The following is a 19729-nucleotide window of genomic DNA, read 5'->3' as shown; positions in this document are numbered from 1 at the left end:
GGCAGATTCTTTACCGCCACACCTCCTGGGAAGCCCCATTTAATAACTGTAACTTACACAAAATCAGAGAATGGACCAGGCCCAGACAGCCACTCCTTGGATCACTAAAGTATGAAAGAATATTCTCACTGACCTCATGGGTACACCAAGTGGGATTACAGGGGAAAAAATACAGTTTATTCTGTAATCCCACAACTGTCTCCTTCATTCTTTATGGTTACATATTTTTTAAATATTTACTTATTTGGCTACATCAGGTCTTAGCTGTGGCATGCAGCATCGAGTTCCCTGAACCAGGAATCAGAACTGGGTCCCCTGCATTGGGAGCATGACGTCTTAACCACCGGACCACCAGGGAAGTCCCACCCACATTTTAAGTTTATGAAAGTTCCTCCATCTGTGTTTTTTTTAGAGATTCTTCTCTGGTTTTCTTCATCATCTTCTGAAAGATTAACTTATATTTATTTACCCATCATTCTATGTTTTCTATAAAAAGTTTTTTCCAAAGAGGAAGAAAGGAAGTGAAGAAACTAAAATAAAGAACGTGGCAAAAACTCTATTAAAATGTTTTGCTGTATCCAGCTTTCAGCAGTTAGGTTATTTTTCAAATTTACATAAGGACTTATTATCATCCTGACTGCAATCATGTAGAAAATGAATGGGGTATAAAGTACATCAGGCTAATTTAATAAAACGAGCCTTCTTTTCTTGTGAAATCTTTGAAGAAAGGAATCATTAGACAGAGACTTGCCTTGTTTTCACCCAGGTCATGAGGCATGTCAACTTGGAGATGTGCCTTTGGCAAGAAGTCCTTAATTAGAAATTCCTCGAGAGCTGCTCCCAGTAGGTGCTTCCTAAGACAAAAAGATAAAATAACATAGCAAAAAAGCCCTTGCTAAGGATACAACAACCAGGCTGAGCTGAATGAAAAAAATAATTTGCTAACTGCAAACGAGCAAGGCTGTCATGATGGGATGCTGGATTTTGAATGAGAGTCTCTCCATCATATTAGTAGTAAGTATCATTTTTGTTATTCAGCTCTAAACATATACACTGCATACCTTGATTCTTCAGATAACTTGTATAGGAATACTAAGTAACGTGAAGTATTGCCCGGCTTAAAAGACTAAAACTTGTTAGAAAACATTCAGTAGATACACCTTGGTAAATCTTAATTTACTCTTGCAGAATCATGCAAATCATTATTTTTAAAGTCAAGTGGTTTCCATTTGCATCAGGTATGAATGTTTCTGTAAATCGAAGGAAGTGTTTGAATTAGACTATGACATTGGAATTTTTCTAAAGTATTTTCTGAGTTGATTTTTAAGGGTTTCCTCCTTCTTGACATCATTGACTTGAAAGATTATAGCAATGTTGATTAGGAGGGTTCTGTATTTTTCATTAAATTCCTTAAAGTATACCCCTATGTATTTCAAATCTTTTTTAATAAAGTTAACAATTTCTTAACATGCTGATAACTGTTACAAAACTAACCTATAAGAAATAAGTATATGGAATGATTCTGATTGATATTGAAAAGCTTTTCATTTCACTTAAAAAAAAAAGACCCCAAGAACCCCAAATGATTTTGAGAAGAAGGAAAGGTTGAAGACAGTATTGACTGGCCCTTTTTTCCATTCTGCTCTAGCTCTCATGGCTGGGAGTGAATTTATATCTGTTTATCGACACATTCTATTGGTATGAAGAGGAAGAGTCTTTCCTTTATACACGAGTTATTCTGGGTGTAAGTAGATTTGGGTACTATGCATTAATTATCATTTCAGAAAACAAAATGCATTCTATTTCCCCCAGCTTCCCTGTTTCACTGTATCTCTTTCTTATGTCTTTATACATGGACAGTCTACCCTGGCTTGGGCTCGCGCATCTGCAGTGTGCCTGAATTTTAACTGCATGCTAATTCTATTACCCGTCAGTCGAAACCTTATTTCATTCATGAGAGGGACAAGTGCTGTAAGTACTAAGTTATTGAAATAATTTCCGTTGTTATGATCTATTAATATAAGTGCTATTGAAAACAAAGATGTACTTCACTATGAAATTCCCAATAATCCTGTTTAGATTGACATGTGCTTCTTTGTAGAGAGGACACAATGGCTAAAACTGAAAATCGGAAATTGGTACACTTGATTTGTGTTTTCCTTTTGCCATTGACACCTTACATGACATTGGACTCATTGCTCAACCTTCCCCTGATGCATCTGCTTCATCGGAAAAGAAAGGCTAATAAGATTGACCTGACTCATGAAGATGGAAGCATTATAACAGCTTGAACTATTACCATTTCTGATTAAAAGGAAATAGATACGTAGATGAGTCAAATGCCACTAAAGAAGCGTCTCTCTGAGTTTTCAGCCCAGGAAAACACAATTAGTGTACATAGATTTTAATATGTAAATTTTAACCCCTAGCAGACACAATGGGGCATTTCCTAATTATGTAGATTTCACTGCGTTGAGTACTTACCTGTGTTTCCTGCCAAACAGAATAGCGCACTGTACAGAAAAATGAGACCTCAATAACCCTTCCAGACTAAATACTTTATCATACAATCTTCATAATGTTATGAATATTTAGATGTAGATGAATATACAGCCTTTCTTTGTGTAATAAGGAATAATTTATAGACCACTTAAACCACATCACTGAGGATGATGGTTATCATCTTCATTTTCTAAATTAGCCAGTGCATGATTATTAGCAGGTTTATTCTAGAGTTTTGACTTGTAGCCAGGGAACTACTAACTCAATCACTTTTATTGAGTTGGAATTTCAGCAAAGCTAGTAATAACCATTTGATTTTGCCTGTTTGACTAATTAATGGCCACCAATTTTTGTCTCAGGTAGGCCCACCTTTAGTAATTTAGAGGCAGAGCCTGAGTCTTGCTCTCTTAACTCTCATGACACTGCTATTGCTATGATTTTCCCTGAATAAGACTTTCTAATTTTTGTTACTCTAGTGCTTCAGAGGACCGTGGAGGAGGCAATTAGACAAAAATCTCAAATTCCACAAACTGGTTGCCTATGGAATAGTCATTAATGCAAGTAAGTGCTTATTATTAATTATCTGATTAATTTTATAATACTGCACATTCATTTAATAGTTTTGTTTATTCCTTCCCTGCCAAAGACTCACCCTTAGGTGAAAGAAATCTTCGTCTTCCATCTGACCATGCAAACCTTATACAAATGGATTTTTAAGTTTCTAATTTACATTCATGCCTTCTCTTCTTTACCAAGCCTTCAATTTGTCAAGGAAAAGTTTATGAAACTTCATTTTCATTTCTGAATAATTAAGCTTGTTGATAATACCGTGGTAAAGACCCACTTGAAAAATAAGCACTTTGTTATTCAATATAATTCACGTCAGAAATAAAATTGACCTATACTCAAAATCCCATTCAGTCATGGGAAAATGACTATCAACTGGTATCATGGGCAATAAAAAGGAGAAAAGCAAGATCATGTGAACGAGGTTTTGAATAGTATTGAGCTAGTGGATATAAAAGGATCTTGAAAAGATCTGAAGCTTTATAGCCATATAAATTGTTATCACCATTTCTTGAATTAGAAAACAAGAGAGTTCAAGATAAAAGCACTAGAAATTAGCATCCAAGGTCAAGGTTAAACTCTGATCAGGAAGAAATGAAGAGGGGCAACAACCAATTGGCTTGTGGTTTTGTTGGACAACAAAGACATTGAAATAAAAGGCTCTCTGAACAATAAAGAGTTATGATTCAGGACTGTTTTCCTCAAACTAATTTAACTATAAAATGTTTTTCTCTTTTGTTTTTATCCTCTCATGCATAAAAAATAGCAGAATAAAAAGAACATTCAAAACAAATGTAGATTTAATTAAGCAACAAGACATGACAGACGGTGCCCCGGTGCCAATTAGCACAATTTTGGGTGTGTGCTAAGACAAGCAGGGAGAGCTCCCTACCGGCTGTCTTCAACGCCAGATTAAGCCAACCCAGGAAATGTTTGGAAAAGTTCTTCGGCATTTGTTAAGAATTAAGGGTAAATCTACAGCATGTCCTAGAGAAAACCAGAGAAAGTTTGGAGGACAAAGAGCAGGGCTAATTCATCTTTGTGTTCCAAGGCCTGCAATGGTGCAGAGTATATGTAGATGCCAATAATCTTTGATGAATGAGTAAATACAGGAAGGAATGAAGACTCAGGGAAGCAGATTTAAGCTCAGAAATGGAAGCCTTTGCCAGACCTTGAAAATTATCTAAAATTAGAATGAGGGTCCCCTGAGAGGGCTGAGTTCCCTGTTGGGGGAGCTGTTCTAGTGGAATCCAGATTGCATCTTGGAAAGTGCTTCAGAGAAGGAATTCAAGGAAACTCTAGGCTTCCTTTAAAGCCTAAGAACCTTTAATTCTGTTTTAAAAGAGGAGATAAAACACACTACAATGTCAGGAAGAATGCTCACTCTGCAATAGCTTTAAGGCAGAATTGGACTCTAAGAGAAAGTTATAAAGATATAATAGAGAGAAGGAACAAAAAAACCCCAGAGCATCAAAACATGTCAGAAAAGGAATCAAAGAATAAAGGAAAATATGTGTTATGCAATGATTTTTTTCTCCTTAAACCTTTGAGTATGTATATTTCTTCATGCAGAATCATATATCAATAGTATGTATGTATGTGTGTATATATATATATCAGTGATGCGTGTTGAATATCTGCCTCCTGTGCCCAAGATACCATGATAGGAACTATATATAACCTCCTGAAACTGGTACAGTCAGTAATGGTTTCAGGATGGAGCATAATTCACAGGGACAGCAGCTGACTAGAAGCAGATGACCAAGTTATTTTATACCCCTGCTACTGATGGGTTGTGTGATCTCAGATAAGTTCCTTATGTTCTACGCCGTGGAATTAAAAAAAAAAAAAAACACCAATAATACAATCTATCCATTCTTATGAGATGTGCAGACTAGGTGTCAGGAGTGGATCTCTTAGAAACCTACAGACTTCAAGTCACTTACTGCTGCCACTGCAAAGAGAATCAGATCAAGTGTAGCCTGGTGGGCAGGCTCCCATCACCAAGTCCCGCCCACTGCACACCAGCTCATCCTTCACCACACCCCCTTGCTTTTTCCTAGCTTCTGGTGGTCCCTGAGCAGGCTGTGCATTTGCCCTTGCTATTGCCTCTGTCTGAAATGCTTGCCCTCTCCTTCTTCACTGGATAAATTGTCACCATATCCAGGGCTCCATGCTTAGCCAGCTTCTCCCTGAGCTGCCAGATCTGGGCTGTTGGGCTTCCTTATCTCTGGGCCCCAGGCACCCCTCCTACCACACAGTACAATTTCTCAGATTCTGATCACCTTAAAATGTGAGACTGTGCCTTATGCCTCTTCCCTCTCCTGGTTGCGGCACACAACCTCAATAAATCTGGTCAAACCTGAGGATGAGTAGGAAAGTTGGCCAGCAGGAAAAAAGAGATAGATCAAGGGATTTCTTGGGACAAGGTCCTAGATGTAAGCGTTCAGGAGTTGCCAAGGAACCGGGAGTGTTTTGGGGTGGACAAAAGATAGTGTGCGGGCAGCAAAGAGACTCAAAATGATGCCAGTCATCCACGATAATTAATTCACATTCTGCTATGACAAGACAAAGCAGGATGCCTGTTCTCCCGCTTTCCCTCACAAATCCCTGGAGAGAATGAAGTCTTCTCCCTGGCCCTCTTCTCCTTGAATCCCCACTGTTTGCCAGGCTCCCAAACGTCTCCCGGGGCTGTGCCAGCAGGGTCTGACTGCTTTTGAGAGCAGAGGCTCCTCATTTCCCACCGCCATGGCAACCAGCAGCCCAGCAGTTGTTTCCATTCCAGGCAGAGGCAGGAGGGTGGAGAGAGAGCGCTCTGCTTCTCCCAAACCCTGACAAAGCAATTATTACATTTCACATTGACGAAGAAACGCGGCTGGCAACTGTGCTTTTAGGAGGAGAAAAATGCTAAGCCCTGGTTTCATAGATATACCTTTGCTTTTCCCGTTTTGTCCTTCTGGTGTATTCACTTGGGAGCTGCTGAAAATGTCCCCGTGCTTGCTTTATTAGCATCACCCATTATGCTGCTTTTCAAATAGCCGACTGGCTTAATAGAGGTGTGTAACCTTGGAAGAAGTGCATCCTCGTCGAAGTTTGCGTGCCAGCCTCTAATTTCTCATCCGTTCCCCTATAAGTTGAACTGCAGGCTTTAATTGGTCAAATCATTAAAGGAGGTAATTAGAGCCTGGTGAAAGCAGGCTGGGGAGGAGGAGGGAAGAGGCAAACAATGGTATCTATGATCAAGGGCATCACCGAAAATGCAGTGACAGGAACTCTTCTTTTGGCTTCCTGCCTTCCTGCTTGCTTGCCTACGATAAGAGCTGCCGGAGCCTTCTTCAACCACTAATAAATCATTTTCAGAGCTCCATAACCTCCCTGGTATAAAAATCATAGTTTTGCAGCCTCTCTGTTCTTGTTAATGCAGATCTTTCTGGACTCTGGCCCACAGTAGACCTTGAAGACCTTTCCAATTGAATAGTAGTACTTTAAGCCCGAGCTTCCTTCCAAGGGGCTGTGAATAGTGACCTTGGCAGCTCTGTCTGTCCCTGCAGTTGGCATCTGCTAGGTTCCAGGGGTGGATAATGACCCACAGGCAGCTCCTGATGCGTTGATTAGTTTGTAAACCTCAAGAAACACAATAGAGACAGGTTGAGAGAAGTGACCTCAGAATCGGGACGCTGAGAAAAAATGATTTGGAGGCCCCACCACAGAGAACAATCCCAGAGGCCCAAACGCTTTCAGACCTGATCCCAAAGGGATGGCTACTGATCTAGTTCTGCTTGAGGCATGGAGAGTTCCAAGTAGGCGTCTCCCCTGTCTTGCCTCACACAATTTAATGTGATTTTCAAATGATTGGCATGCACAGAGTGCCAGAGAATATGTATATTCTTGCAGAAATAAGACCACAAATTTGAAAGTTTGGGGCCAAATTCTGGCTGCAAGAAACACAGCCAGAATTTGTCCCTGGGTCCTTCTTTCTAAAGGCTGCTTAATTAGGAGGTGACTAACTCCAAAATGACTGTTATCACTGACAGGCAGGCAGAGAGATAGCATAGAACTGACCACACTTCCAAGATTCTCCCTCAATTATGCTCCCTTTGATCTCCTGAAAAAGAAAAAGAAGGAAAGAAGGGAGAAAAAGGAACTTTCTCAGGGCAACTGGCTCTAATTGTAGCCTTTATGAATTTTTTTTCTGTTCACTCTTCAATAAAAGCTCCTTAGTTGAACTCCAAAGTTCACACAGCAATTAAATGTGCATTTGTAGTGTGTCCAAGATTGCAGCTCTTTTTTAACTGTAAAAAATATTTTTTGTAAGAAAAAATAATGGAAAGACTGAGCCATAGCATTTTTTAGCATGGAACTCGAGTTAGTTCTGCAAATGTGTACCTTGGGATCTTCCAAGCGATTGGTAGAAGGTCCCCTGAAATACCATGAGGAGAGAACCCATGTAGCTGGTGACACTGGATTTGCTGTAAGACTGAAGAAGCTCCTTTAAGACCGTGTTGATTTTTAAAATGTTTTAAAACGGTAAGTTTCATGTTTGCTCTTGTATTGGACTGCAGCTCCCTTTCAGATGACAAATGTTCCCAATTAACTTCAAATGGAGACATAGGAGCCAGACAGCTGGAAGGGAGCCTAGATATCATGGTTTAGTTCAACCCACCCCTTTTACAGATGAGAAAACAGGGACTAAAAGAAGTTAAGTAACTGAGACATATCCTCTTCAGTATTCTTTCTCCCACATGCTCATACCAAATCTAGTAACATGATTTTGATGACTAAGAAAGAAAAAATAAAAGCGTGTCACTATTTTATCATATACTTGAAGCAACTGTCACTGTAAACATAGATAGCACAGCTATTCATATTAAAATAACTAAAATGTATACATGGAAGAATAGAAAATATAATGTCCGAAAAAGAACAAAATCCATCTCTCCCCTGATATCTATCAAGTCCCAGCAACCCTGGATTTGGTAGCTGGAATACCTTTGGTTCCAAGGCAAGATCACAATAAAATCAGGGTACAATCTAGGAGAAAATGGATCCCCAGGTAGCTCAGTGGTGAAGGATCCACCTGCCAGTGCAGAAGATGCAGGAGATGCAGGTTCAATCCCTGGGTCAGGAAGATCCCCTGGAGAAATTGCAACTGGCTCCAGAATTCTAGCCTGGAAGATCCCATGGACAGAGGAGCCTGGTGGGCTACAGTCCGTGGGGTCACAAAGAGTCAGGCGTGACTGAGGAGCTGAGGGTGCGCACAGGCCCCACCGCGGCTGTGCTGTGATCAATCGTGTCTGATGCTTTATGATCACATGCACTGTAGCCCCCCAGGCTACTCTGTCTATGGTATATTCCAGGCAAGAATAGTGGAGTGGGTTGCCATTTCCTTCTCCAGGTTCAAACCGGTGTCTCTTGCATTTCCTGCATTGGCAGGTGGATTCTCACTGTACCACCTGAAAATAAAACGACATGGAGATAGCTGGAGAAATGAAACATTTAAGATGCGAATTTTAAAGTACTTAGAAAAAAATGGAAAGAATAGCTTTCAATACATTCCCTAAAGAGCTACCTTGTGAAAAGCATCTTGGGTTTTCATACTCTACCTCATTAATTTCTTCAGACTTGTTATGGGAAACCTGGCAATAGGAATAGATGAAGAGCTCAATATCTTTGCTCATTCAATAAATGTACTTAAATTTAGTTTATCAGTGGCAAGTTCATGTGGAAATCAACCTAATAGAAAGTAGATTGTGACCAACAGCTCATTACATGGGAGAAAGAAGCTATAGATGTAGACTATAAACGACCTAGATTTTACCCAGTGTTCCTTTTCTGACCATCACATGTAGGTTATGTAATGGTAAATACATTACTTAATTTGGGGCTTGAAGCTCAGTGTCTATTTCTGTAAAATGGGAATAACTCCTCTCTCTCTGGTGTGCTTTAGTCCACAGAGGGAGAATGGAAGAGAGGCATGAGCACAGGTGTGAGGGAGAGGGATAAAATGCAGACAGAGGATTCACACCCACCTACAAAGAAGACTCCAAAGACAATGATCAGTCATCAGTCGTAGGAGCTTTTTGACTCTAGATTAAAGACACCAAGTGAGCTATTCAAAGAGTCTAGCTAAGCCCTTAGGAGAAATTCATCTTCAGTAAAGTATAGCCATTATTGATTAGAGAAAAGAAGCAATATAACTTAAAGGTCAAAAGATCAGGCTCTGGCATAGGCAGTTTTATCCTACCTTTTCCATCAATGGACCACTCTTAATTTATTAAACACTTATCTGTAAAATGGAAATAAGACTAGTATATGAGGATTACATGAGATCATATGCCTAAAGAATTAATAACAGCATTTGGAGTATAATAAGTATTCAGTATATGTTAGCTAGGAAAAAGATTACTTGTTTTTCAAAACTTTAAGATAATTGTTAGAAAACAGCTATTAAAAAATACTAGACAATGTCTATGTGGAACTAAGAAAATAGTTTCCTTTTTATATACGACATATTGCAAGAGACTGCTGCCAGGTAAGCTTTTCTAGCTCCATGGATGCTGAGACCAAACAAGGCAGCCCCTTCAGGGACACGGCCGCATATGTTGACAAATAGAACATTTAAGGAAAGACACTACCTCTTGGGTGCTCACCTCACTGAATCCTTAAGGAGATAGTCAACATCATAGACTCAGAAACACTCACATGCTTTGCATTCCTAAGTAAAAGCTTCAACCAAAAGTATAGTTGAATTGATTTCCAACTTAAAGCCTGTAGAAGTGCAAAAATACATATTAGCAGAGAAAATGCTACTCTAACTGCACATAGATTGCCTCTCTGGACCTTTCTCCCTTTCTGTAATCTCACTCTGCAATCATCACTAAGGACGTTCATGCTCAGTCGCTTCAGTTGTGTCTGACTCTTTGTTACTCCATGGACTGTAACCCACCGGGCTCCTCTGTCCATGAGATTCTGCAGGTAAGAATACTGGAGTGGGTTGCCATGCCCTTCTCCAGGGGATCTTCCTCACCCACGGACTGAACCTGAGTCGCCTCTGTCTCCCCCATTGGCAGGCATATTCTTTACCACTGAGCCACCAGGGAAGCCCTTACTAAAGATAGGCTGGTGCTAAGCAAGTGACAGGTGTTGAGATTTCAAGATGATCAAGTCTTGGGGGGTCAAAATCCATCAAGCAACGCAGGTAAAAGATCATCAGAACCATAATATCTGGGAAATGTAATCAAGGCACCATCCGTGCCTGTGGAACTGAAGAATGCTTGAGAAAACAACTTTGGAATTGGGTCTTAAAACAGGAAGACTGCTTTGCAGGGCAAAAAAGGGAATGGCTCTGTTAAATGGAACTCAGATGACAGAGAGAAGAGGACAAATAGGAGATGACGTTTCTAAATACATCTGCTACTAGAACCAAAGGCCACCAACTTCACAGAAATTCCTGCTGTTTCCTTTTCCCTCACTCCCCTCACCCACTCCAGTATTCTTGCCCGGGAAATTCCATGGAGAGAGGAGCCTGATGGGCTACAGTCCATGGGGTCACAAAGAGTCGGACACGACTGAGCTACTAAATAACAACCATACCTCAACTCACAGTGTACAATCACGGTGACCCCAGAACTCACCCACAACTGTAGAGACTTAGAATAGTAGCAGCCTCTGTGACTTTTCACTGTGGATGCGGGGGTGGGGGGGTGGGATGTCAACTTGGAAATTACCTATCTTCTTGGTAATGAGTTCTTATTTCACACTTCAATGTGATCTCAATGGCGAGTATCAACTGGCCACCCAGCAGGGCTCCCATTGGCAGGAAGAGCCTCAGGATATTCTCGTCTGAATGTTGTGGCTGCTGGCATGCCCACAGATTTCAGAAGACAAGAAAGTAGCAGTGGGCATAGACTCCTTAGGCCAGAGGATTCTGTGATCTGAGCTTATTCTCTTCACTTGGAATTTAGACATCACCAATTCCCAGAATTAGAAAACTAAAGTTTCTTCTTAAGAATATACTGAGAGGTTTAGTTTCATAAATATTTATTTTGGTCCACTGGGAATAACACATGTAAGTATATGTGTGTATGTGTACATATATGTGTATGTGTATATATACATATATATACACTAAAATGTATAAAGTAAGAATAAAACATATAATGTCTGAAAGAGAACAAAAACACCACTGTCTCTTCTGGTATCTATATCATATGTTATATGCGTATATATGTGTGTTTGACATACAGTATTCTAGAAAAATACTTTCTGATTTCTTGGGAAATAAGAGATGTGTGTGTATGTCTATCTTCTTATATATATGTATAGGGTGGAATATATATATAACTAGCTTGTATATCATAATATCTATTCTATTTCCAGAATGATTATATATTTATAATTAAATTATGGTGAATTGAAATTTACTTTATGTCTTAATATAGTTAAAATGAATATGGTGATGGGTTGCACAGCCAAATTTTTAAAAAACATGAATGTGCTGAATCATACAGTATCTTCAAAAGTATTCAGTTCACTTCATTCAAGACACTAGGAAAGATGCACAGATTAATCTTGCTTGGAGGTTACAAAAACCAGAACAGAGAAACTTGACCAGATAGACATTGAGTTTTTGAGTAACCTCAAAGGAAGAAATTAACATGGTTCGTGTTCGGTGTCGTCCCCTACCCATGAGTGGGTGAAGCCACTCAGTCGTGTCTGACTCTTTGCAACCCCATGGACTGTAGTCCACCAGGCTCCTCCATCCATGGAATTTTCCAGGCAAGAGTGCTAGAGTGGGTTACCATTTCCTTCTCCAGGGGACCTTTCCAACCCAGGGATTGAATCCCGGTCTCCTGCACTGCAGCCAGACACTTTGCTGTCTGAGCCACCAGGGAAGTAAGCGCAAAGGAAGGAATTAACATGGTGCCTGTTCCGCGGCGTCCCCTGCCCGCAGCCATCCACGTCGTGGCGCATTTGTTTAACCTGGAGCACTACTACTGGAGCCAGTCGCCAGAGGCAGAGGGACTCGTGGCTGCACTTTCCAAACTTGGTGACACCCCGAACGAGACCTACCTCAACCCCATCCGGACCTTCCACACAGTGAGTTCTTGCATATTACCTCCTTTCTCATCCCCTAAATCCTTCCTTTTATGATCCCTTTATAAGGAATCCTGTATTTCAAAAGCTTTTGATAAAAATTTTTAAAAAGCTAGAGAGCCAGTTTCTGCCAAATGGTAACATCAATTTCACCTTTTAAAAGAAGTTCTTTTTCTTCTGCCATCATCACTGCTAAGAGGTTATGAGCAAGAAAAATTGATGCCACTTGATTAGTTTATAGCAAAAATAAATAAATAAATACACCTAAACAAGGAATGAAATAACCTATTAAACCTTACTTTAAGTTTTTAAAGTAGCTCATGATTAGATATTTTTTGCCAATATTAGAATCATAAAGAATGTGAAGTGCCATCTAAATTCAGGGATGATGAATTGGATGTCTTTATTTTCAGTTTGCAAATTGTTTTCTGGATTGCTTTTCCTGTGTCATTTTTGGCACACAAATGACTAGCTAGTTTGCCACATCTGATGCTGGACAGAGCAGCAAATTCCATAATGAGACCTGCATGGCCAGTGACATCATTAATGCTAATTAGTTGTGTGTACATATAAGAAACAAAAAGAAAACCCAATGTGTAGCCTCAGAAATCCTCCTAAAAAGACATTTCTTTCCTTTAATTCACCTCCTGCCTGTTTTCCTGGTTGATCTAAACTTTTGCCATGTACTGCCTATCATATTGGAAAATGTATGCTGCATGTTGACCAAGATCAAAAATCTGTATTGTCCAAGAAGAGCCTAAAACAATACTCTCCAAAATGGAAATTCCTCCAATACTGTCTGGGCCATCTCTTTAAGTGACCCTTTTGCCCATTAGCCTTACTTGAAGAAGCAATATTCAAAGTCTCTTTCTGGGGAAATTCTTCCATGTCATGTCTTCTAATTATCCTACAGTGATTTTGAAAATCAGGCCATTGATCTAGTAGAGCTACATTTTCTTAGCTGACAATAATTAGAAGCTACAGAGGCCCTAAGCCTATGGGAATGGAAGGCCTTTGGTGTACTTATTGGAGCTGCAGGATTTATCTGGGCACCTACTGGGGTTAACTCTGTCCCCCATTAAGACTCTGGGAAATCTGTTGTGATACATAACCAAGAATAAATCTCAAGATTTTGAAGAGACTATACAATAAATTATATTTATTACAAATACTTTTAAAGTAATTTGAAGCAAATTAAACATGATTAAGCTACTCCCCATATGGCTATTTCAAAATTTTAAAGGCAATATACTATGTAAGTACTAATTAAGGTCAAGAAACCTTCTAATCTAGGATATTTAGAGAAAGATAGGTACCCATAACACAACATGTACATTATAGAGCATTTCTAATGAGACACAGAGGAATTGTTTTAGATGATCCCTTGCAACTCAAACCAGTCTATAAATATGTCACAAGAAGAGGGAAGTGGGGATTTGCTTTAATAAGCAAAGAAGAATGATTTGAAATTAGCACACCATGTGATATCAATGGATTTCTAAAATGCCTGAGTACAGTGGGGAAAAAAAAAAAAAGGTCTTTTAAATGTTTTAGACATAACCCTTTCAGTTTTATTTCCACTGTTTGCTCTACAAAGGAAAAAGTAAACAACAGAGAAGTCCCTGTTTAAATTACCTCAAGATCTCAAAGCGGCCCAAATCAATGAGATTTTACTGACAAAAAATACAGTGTGCGTTTATGGAGCTCATAGTTGTCTCAAAGATAGAAACACAGTGTGTGAATACTAATGACTTGACCAGAATATGGCAAACTCCCAATAAAACAAAATGTTTTATGATTCATATTCTGAAAAGCTATTTAACCATCCTCTACACTAACAGGTCAGAATTCTGGCCTTGTGGCAGGGTCTATCTAATAAGAATAGCTGTATCTTTATCGATCACCTAGGATTTACAAAGCCGTATTCCAAGCCTCATGAGGTGGCATGAAAGAAATGCAAGTCATGGTCCTTCCAATTAAAAATTGAGAGCAAGGAATAACTGCCAGGGGAACAGAGTGTGCAGCTGCTTTATTAGGGATGCCCCTGAGGGACCTCTCCAGAAAAGTGTTTATTAATGTTAAGATGCAATTAAGCATGGTGAGTCTCATTTTTATTTTAAAAATTAAAAACTTGAAACTCGGTTTTTTTTTTGCAGTATTGTATCCTAAAATGCATTTTCATATATTGTCCTAATTACAATTCAACATCATCAACTTTGGCATGCTGGCTGATTTATACAGATGGGGAAAAAAATAGTTAACAAAATGACATTGGACAAAATTTGAGCATAGTGAATTCCACCCTCCGGTGGCAGAGGAAAGGATAAGAAGTCCCCTGTTAGAAGTGTATGGGGACCCTTCCCAAGGTTAATGTGCTTCTGACTAGTACATTGTGTATTGCTCCCTGTTTGGATTCTCAAATGTTGATCCTAAAATGGAAAAACAGAACTGAGTCATTAATGTGATGGTGTTTGTTTCTTTTAGAACACAATCACTGAGTTGCTAACTACAATCGCAGGCATTACTGGCCTATTGATCTCTCTGGCTTTGATCTTGATCATGACCTCTTCCACCGAGTTCATCCGGCAGGTGTCCTATGAATTGTTCTGGTATACGCACCATGTTTTCATCATCTTCTTTATCGGTCTGGCTATCCACGGAGCGGGGTGAGTCCCTTTGACACTCAGTGAGTAAGATTTTATCTCTGTGAATCTCAGAATAGTCTAGAAAGTCTTTTGGATGGAGGAGCATGACATGCAGGACAGATGGACGCAGAGAACGTATGAAAAAGCAAATTCACTATGCCAAACATAGTGAGTTTTTTAGTTATGCTGGAAAAAAAAGCAATATAGATGGTTAAGGACTTCATTTTTTCTAACCAATTCTGTTGGGAAATTCTGACAGGTATATGGGAATTTTAATGAAAGCTGGATAACAATAGGTCTATATTTTATTTAGAATCTATTTCCACAATCCAATTTATATGGGAATCCTTGGGATATATATTTTTGATACTCAGATTTTACTTTTGCTGGACTAAAATAATCCATTAGGAAACCCCGTGTGGTGGAGGGACAGAGTGTGAGATGACCAACCTGATCTAGGCTGTGCCACTAGTCACCAGAGTGACCACTTGCAAGCCATTTCAATTTTTTGAACCTCAGTTTCCCCATCTGGCATCTAGGATTCCTTTTTGCTCAAACATCCCATAAAATGCTGTTCTGGCATTCAACACCCACCTGATATTCTTAATTCTTTCATCAGGAAGCTAGAGTAGCATCATCTGAAATATAGGACCTTCAAAGATAATGTTTTTAAGTCTTTACATGTTACCAGAATTGTGCAGGAGGCAGTGATGAAAACCATCCCCAAGAAAAATAAATGCAAAAAGGCAAAATGGTTGTCTGAGTAGCTGTACAAATAGCTGAGAAAAGAAGAGAGTGAAAGGCAAAGGAGAAAAGGAAAGATATGATATAATCTGAATGCAGAGTTCCAAAGAATAGCAAGGAGAGATAAGAAAACCCTCCTCAGTGATCAGTGCAAAGAAATAGAGGAAAACAATAGAATGGGAAATACTAGAGATCTCTTCAAGAAAATTAAAGATACCAAGGGGGCATTTCATGCAAAGATGGCACAATAAAGGACAGAAATGGTATGGACCTATCAGAAGCAGCAGAAATTAAGAAGAGGTGGCAAGAATACATAGAACTATACAAAAAAAAATATCTTAATGACCTGGATAATCATGATGGTTGAGCACTCACCTAGAGCCAGACATCCTGGAGTGCAAAGTCAAGAGGGCCTTAGGAAGCATCACCACAAACAAAGCTAGTGGAGGTGATGGAATTCCATTTGAGCTATTTTAAATACTAAAAGATGATGCTGTGAAAGTGTTGCATTCAAAATGTCAGCAAATTTGGAAAACTCAGCAGTGGCAACAGGACTGGAAAAGGTCAGTTTTCATTCCAATTCCAAAGAAGGGCAATGCCAAAAAATGTTCAAACTACTGCACAATTGCACTCATTTCACACACTAGTAAAGTAACGCTCAAAATCCTCCAGGCTAGGCTTCAACAGTACATGAACCAAGAGCTTTCAAATGTTCAAGCTGGATTTAGAAAAAGTAGAGGAACCAGAGATCAAATTAGCAACATTCGCTGGATCACAGAAAAGTCAAAAGAGAATTTCAGAAAAACATCAACTTCTACTTCATTGAGAATGCTAAAGCCTTTGACTGTGGATCATAATAAACTGTGGAAAATTCTGAAAGAGATGGGAATACCAGACTGCCTTACCTGCTTCCTGAGAAATCTGTATGCAGGTCAAGAAGCAACAGTTAGAACCGGACATGGAACAACAGACCGGTTCCAAATTGGGGAAGGAGTACATCAAGGCTATATATTGTCACCCTGCTTATTTAACTTATATGCAGAGTACATCATGCTTGTGCAATGAAGCACAAGCTGGAATCAAGATTGTCGGGAGAAATATCAATAACCTCAGATATGCAGATGACACCATCCTTATGGCAGAAAGTGAAGAACTAAAGAGCCTCTTGATGAAAGTGAAAGAGGAGAGTAAAAAGGCTGGCTTAAAACTCAACACTAAAAAAACTAAGATCCTGGTATCTGGTCCCATCACATCATGGCAAATAGATGGGGAAACAGTGTCAGACTTTGTTTTCTTGGGCTCCAAAATCACTGCAGATGGTGACTGCAACCATGAAATTAAAGCTTGCTCCTTGGAAGAAAAGCTATGACCAACCTAGACAGCATACTAAAAAGCAAAGACATTACTTTGCCAACAAAGGTCCAAATAATCAAGGCTATTGTTTTTACAGTAGTCATGTGTGGATGTGATAGTTGGACCATAAAGAAGGCTAAGCATCAAAGAATTAATGCTTTTGAACTGTGGTGTTGGAGAAGACTCTTGAGAGTCCCTTGGACAGCAAGGAGATCAAATCAATCAATCCTAAAAGAAATCAGTCCTGAATATTCATTGGAAGGACTGATGCTGAAACTGAAGCTCCAATACTTTGGCCACCTTGTGTGAAAAAAACAATGCATTGGTGAAGACCCTGATGCTGGGAAAGATTGGGAGGAGAAGGGGACGGCAGAGGATAAGATGGTTGGATGGTGTCGCTGACTCAATGGACATGCATTTGAGCAACTCTGGGAGATGGTGATGGATAGGAAAGCGTGGAGTGCTGCAGTCCACAAGGTCACAAAGAGTCAAACATGACTGAACAACAACAACAAACTAGTTTGTCCCATATTAATTATTTCATAAATTGATGTTTTTTTCCCACGTTAAAATTTTAAAGCACATTCATATAAGCAGATAATCAGTTTGACCCCAACAACAGTCCTGTCCAATGAAGACGGCGCCAGTATTCCCATTTCATAAGGAGGAAATAGATGCTCAGAGGGTTAAGTGATTCACTCAAAATCCAAGGACAAGTAAATGACAGAGTCAGATGCAAGACACTGGCTTTCAGACAACCCACCCTTTAGTGGTAACAAGCCCTGGAGATCAGTCTCTACTTACATGAATAAAACATTCCTCGACACTTGTGAGAATGTGATTGGTGATACTGCAAAGCCCTGCATGGCTTGCCAGAAGCTCCTCTTCTGCTACCCACGCTCGCTGGATACTCTGTCCTGCACCCATTCTCCTGCCCTAGTAGCTGCTGAGTGCAGGGGGCTGGTCTCAGAGGTGGGCTCTGTTTCTGCCCAGGTCTGGAAGGGCAAGCACTCGGCGATGGAGACCGGATGGCCGGCCGAAAAGGTCACCCACCTCGTGGTGACTCTGGGTCCCGTGTGGGGCCCTCTGGCAGTTCTTCTCAGTTTGCACCTCCCAGCAAGTCAGCCGCCTCCTCCAACCTCCCACCCCATCCTAGATGTACCCCCAATCTTAGCCTCCCCTTCTTGCAAGGGGGCTGTGTGCCTTCCACTGGCTCTGCCTGGTTAAGAGCTTCCCCATCATCCATTAGCTTGTCCAACACACAAACACAGAAGGGAAAATTGCCCCTGGCAGCATATTTAACCCTAAATCAACTAGCCATCCCTCGGCTAGTCTTTGGAAACCTAGTTGTCAATGTTCACGTTGATGCTGCTGCTTGGCTAAGGGCTTTCTAGCCTCTTTTAACTTTAAAATAGCTGCACTTGACTCTCCTGAATGTGTCATCCTTCACCCTGACTGTATTTGGGGGATGGGGTGTGTGGTATGTAGTCCCCAAGCCTTCCACCCCAAAGGCTGTCAGGCCTTCCTTTCTCTCTGAGCTCTTCTGCCGATGCCAGAGTGTTAACCCCTGGAGTTCACTTGAGAGCTCTTCATAATTCACGTGCGTCTAGAAGACCTCTTCACAAAAATTATGCATGCATCGCCCTGATCCTTCCTCCTCCGCATTCACTCCATGGTGCATTGTAGGAGCACAAGAGGATTTCAATGGGCAGTGTTTCACTGGAGATATTTTTTAATATCCAAATAACATTTCACAAGATGAAATTTTTTTTTTTAGTCATTTTAACTTAGTTGAAAGGCTTATTTTGGGATAAGGGCCTCATTTAATCTTCTCAGCTTGAAGTATTCTACAGCTACTGTTTACAGCAAAAAGTAATTTGCAAATTCTATACAAAAATGCCAAGTAAAGTAGGATTATTGCAATGTGTTAAAGCCCACTAATCTTCTTATTATGGGATGGCATGGATGAAGACATAAAAAGTTTAAAAATTTTTTAAAAGATGCTTACTGCATTTGAGAAATGTTCTGAGGTCCCTTGGGATACAAGAAGAATTGTCTGAGGCCTGAGAAGGAAGGTGTTAAAATTTACAGATTCTTTTCATCTGGCGTCTATTTTATTCACTCTTCCTATGTCTGGGCATCGTTTGCTCATGGGAGATTCACAGATAGTTTTGCTCATCTAACTCAAAGGGATGTTACCAAGTTTGGATGACTTCCATAAAACAGACTAGGACAGAGGCCAGGATGGCAGTTCTCCAGGCCACTTCCAAGGGCGTTGCTGCACCCTCCTCCCAGGCAAAAGCAGCTGTGTTACTCCACAGGCTACCCAGGACCTGAGCAGCCTAGTGTGATGTGAAGCACACACTAAAGCTTCATGTGATGCTAAGCTTTCTCTGCAAGGACCATGTTCCTCAAAAAATAAACCCATGTATTTTACTCATAAACACCTAGGAAGTGAGCAACGCCTAGGTTGTATGACCTCAGTACCCCACGCGTCACAGCCTGTGCACCAGTAGATAAAGGAAGGAATTTGCCCCGAAGCAAATTGTCCGGGGTCAGTTGATACCGCATGTGTAGGAAATCTAATATAGCAGGATCACAGGACTCTTGATCCAGTGCTCCATTCACGAAGGCCAACTTCTTCTTTCAGTCTCCAATTCAACAATATCATCTTAAAAGGCACATTTTACATCCACCTTTTTGGACCCCATCAAATACTAAGCCTGCTCTGGGTCACTGGGGGAACACATACCATTATTCAAGGCACTTCTTTTGACTTCTTCACTTGACAACTTGAAGGTGCTCAGAAACAAACCAGGAAG

General features: G+C 40.2%; 1 protein-coding gene across 1 annotated transcript in view; it reads left to right on the top strand.

Annotated features, from left to right (window-relative positions):
- Positions 1 to 966: 966 nt before the first annotated feature.
- The window catches only part of NOX3 (NADPH oxidase 3), a 66119-nt gene continuing 47356 nt past the window's right edge, over positions 967 to 19729 (top strand). The window contains exons 1-6 of the mRNA XM_005891555.2: positions 967 to 1014; positions 1649 to 1744; positions 1861 to 1971; positions 2979 to 3063; positions 12023 to 12168; positions 14650 to 14831. Coding sequence (XP_005891617.1) covers positions 967 to 1014; positions 1649 to 1744; positions 1861 to 1971; positions 2979 to 3063; positions 12023 to 12168; positions 14650 to 14831 — 668 coding nt within the window. The remainder of the gene's footprint in view (positions 1015 to 1648; positions 1745 to 1860; positions 1972 to 2978; positions 3064 to 12022; positions 12169 to 14649; positions 14832 to 19729) is intronic.

The sequence above is a fragment of the Bos mutus genome, chromosome 9, assembly GCF_027580195.1.
Source record: "Bos mutus isolate GX-2022 chromosome 9, NWIPB_WYAK_1.1, whole genome shotgun sequence".
Taxonomy (NCBI): Eukaryota; Metazoa; Chordata; class Mammalia; order Artiodactyla; family Bovidae; genus Bos; species Bos mutus.
The sequence above is the reverse complement of the archived record's forward strand: the minus strand, read 5'-3'. Positions and strand labels throughout refer to the sequence as shown.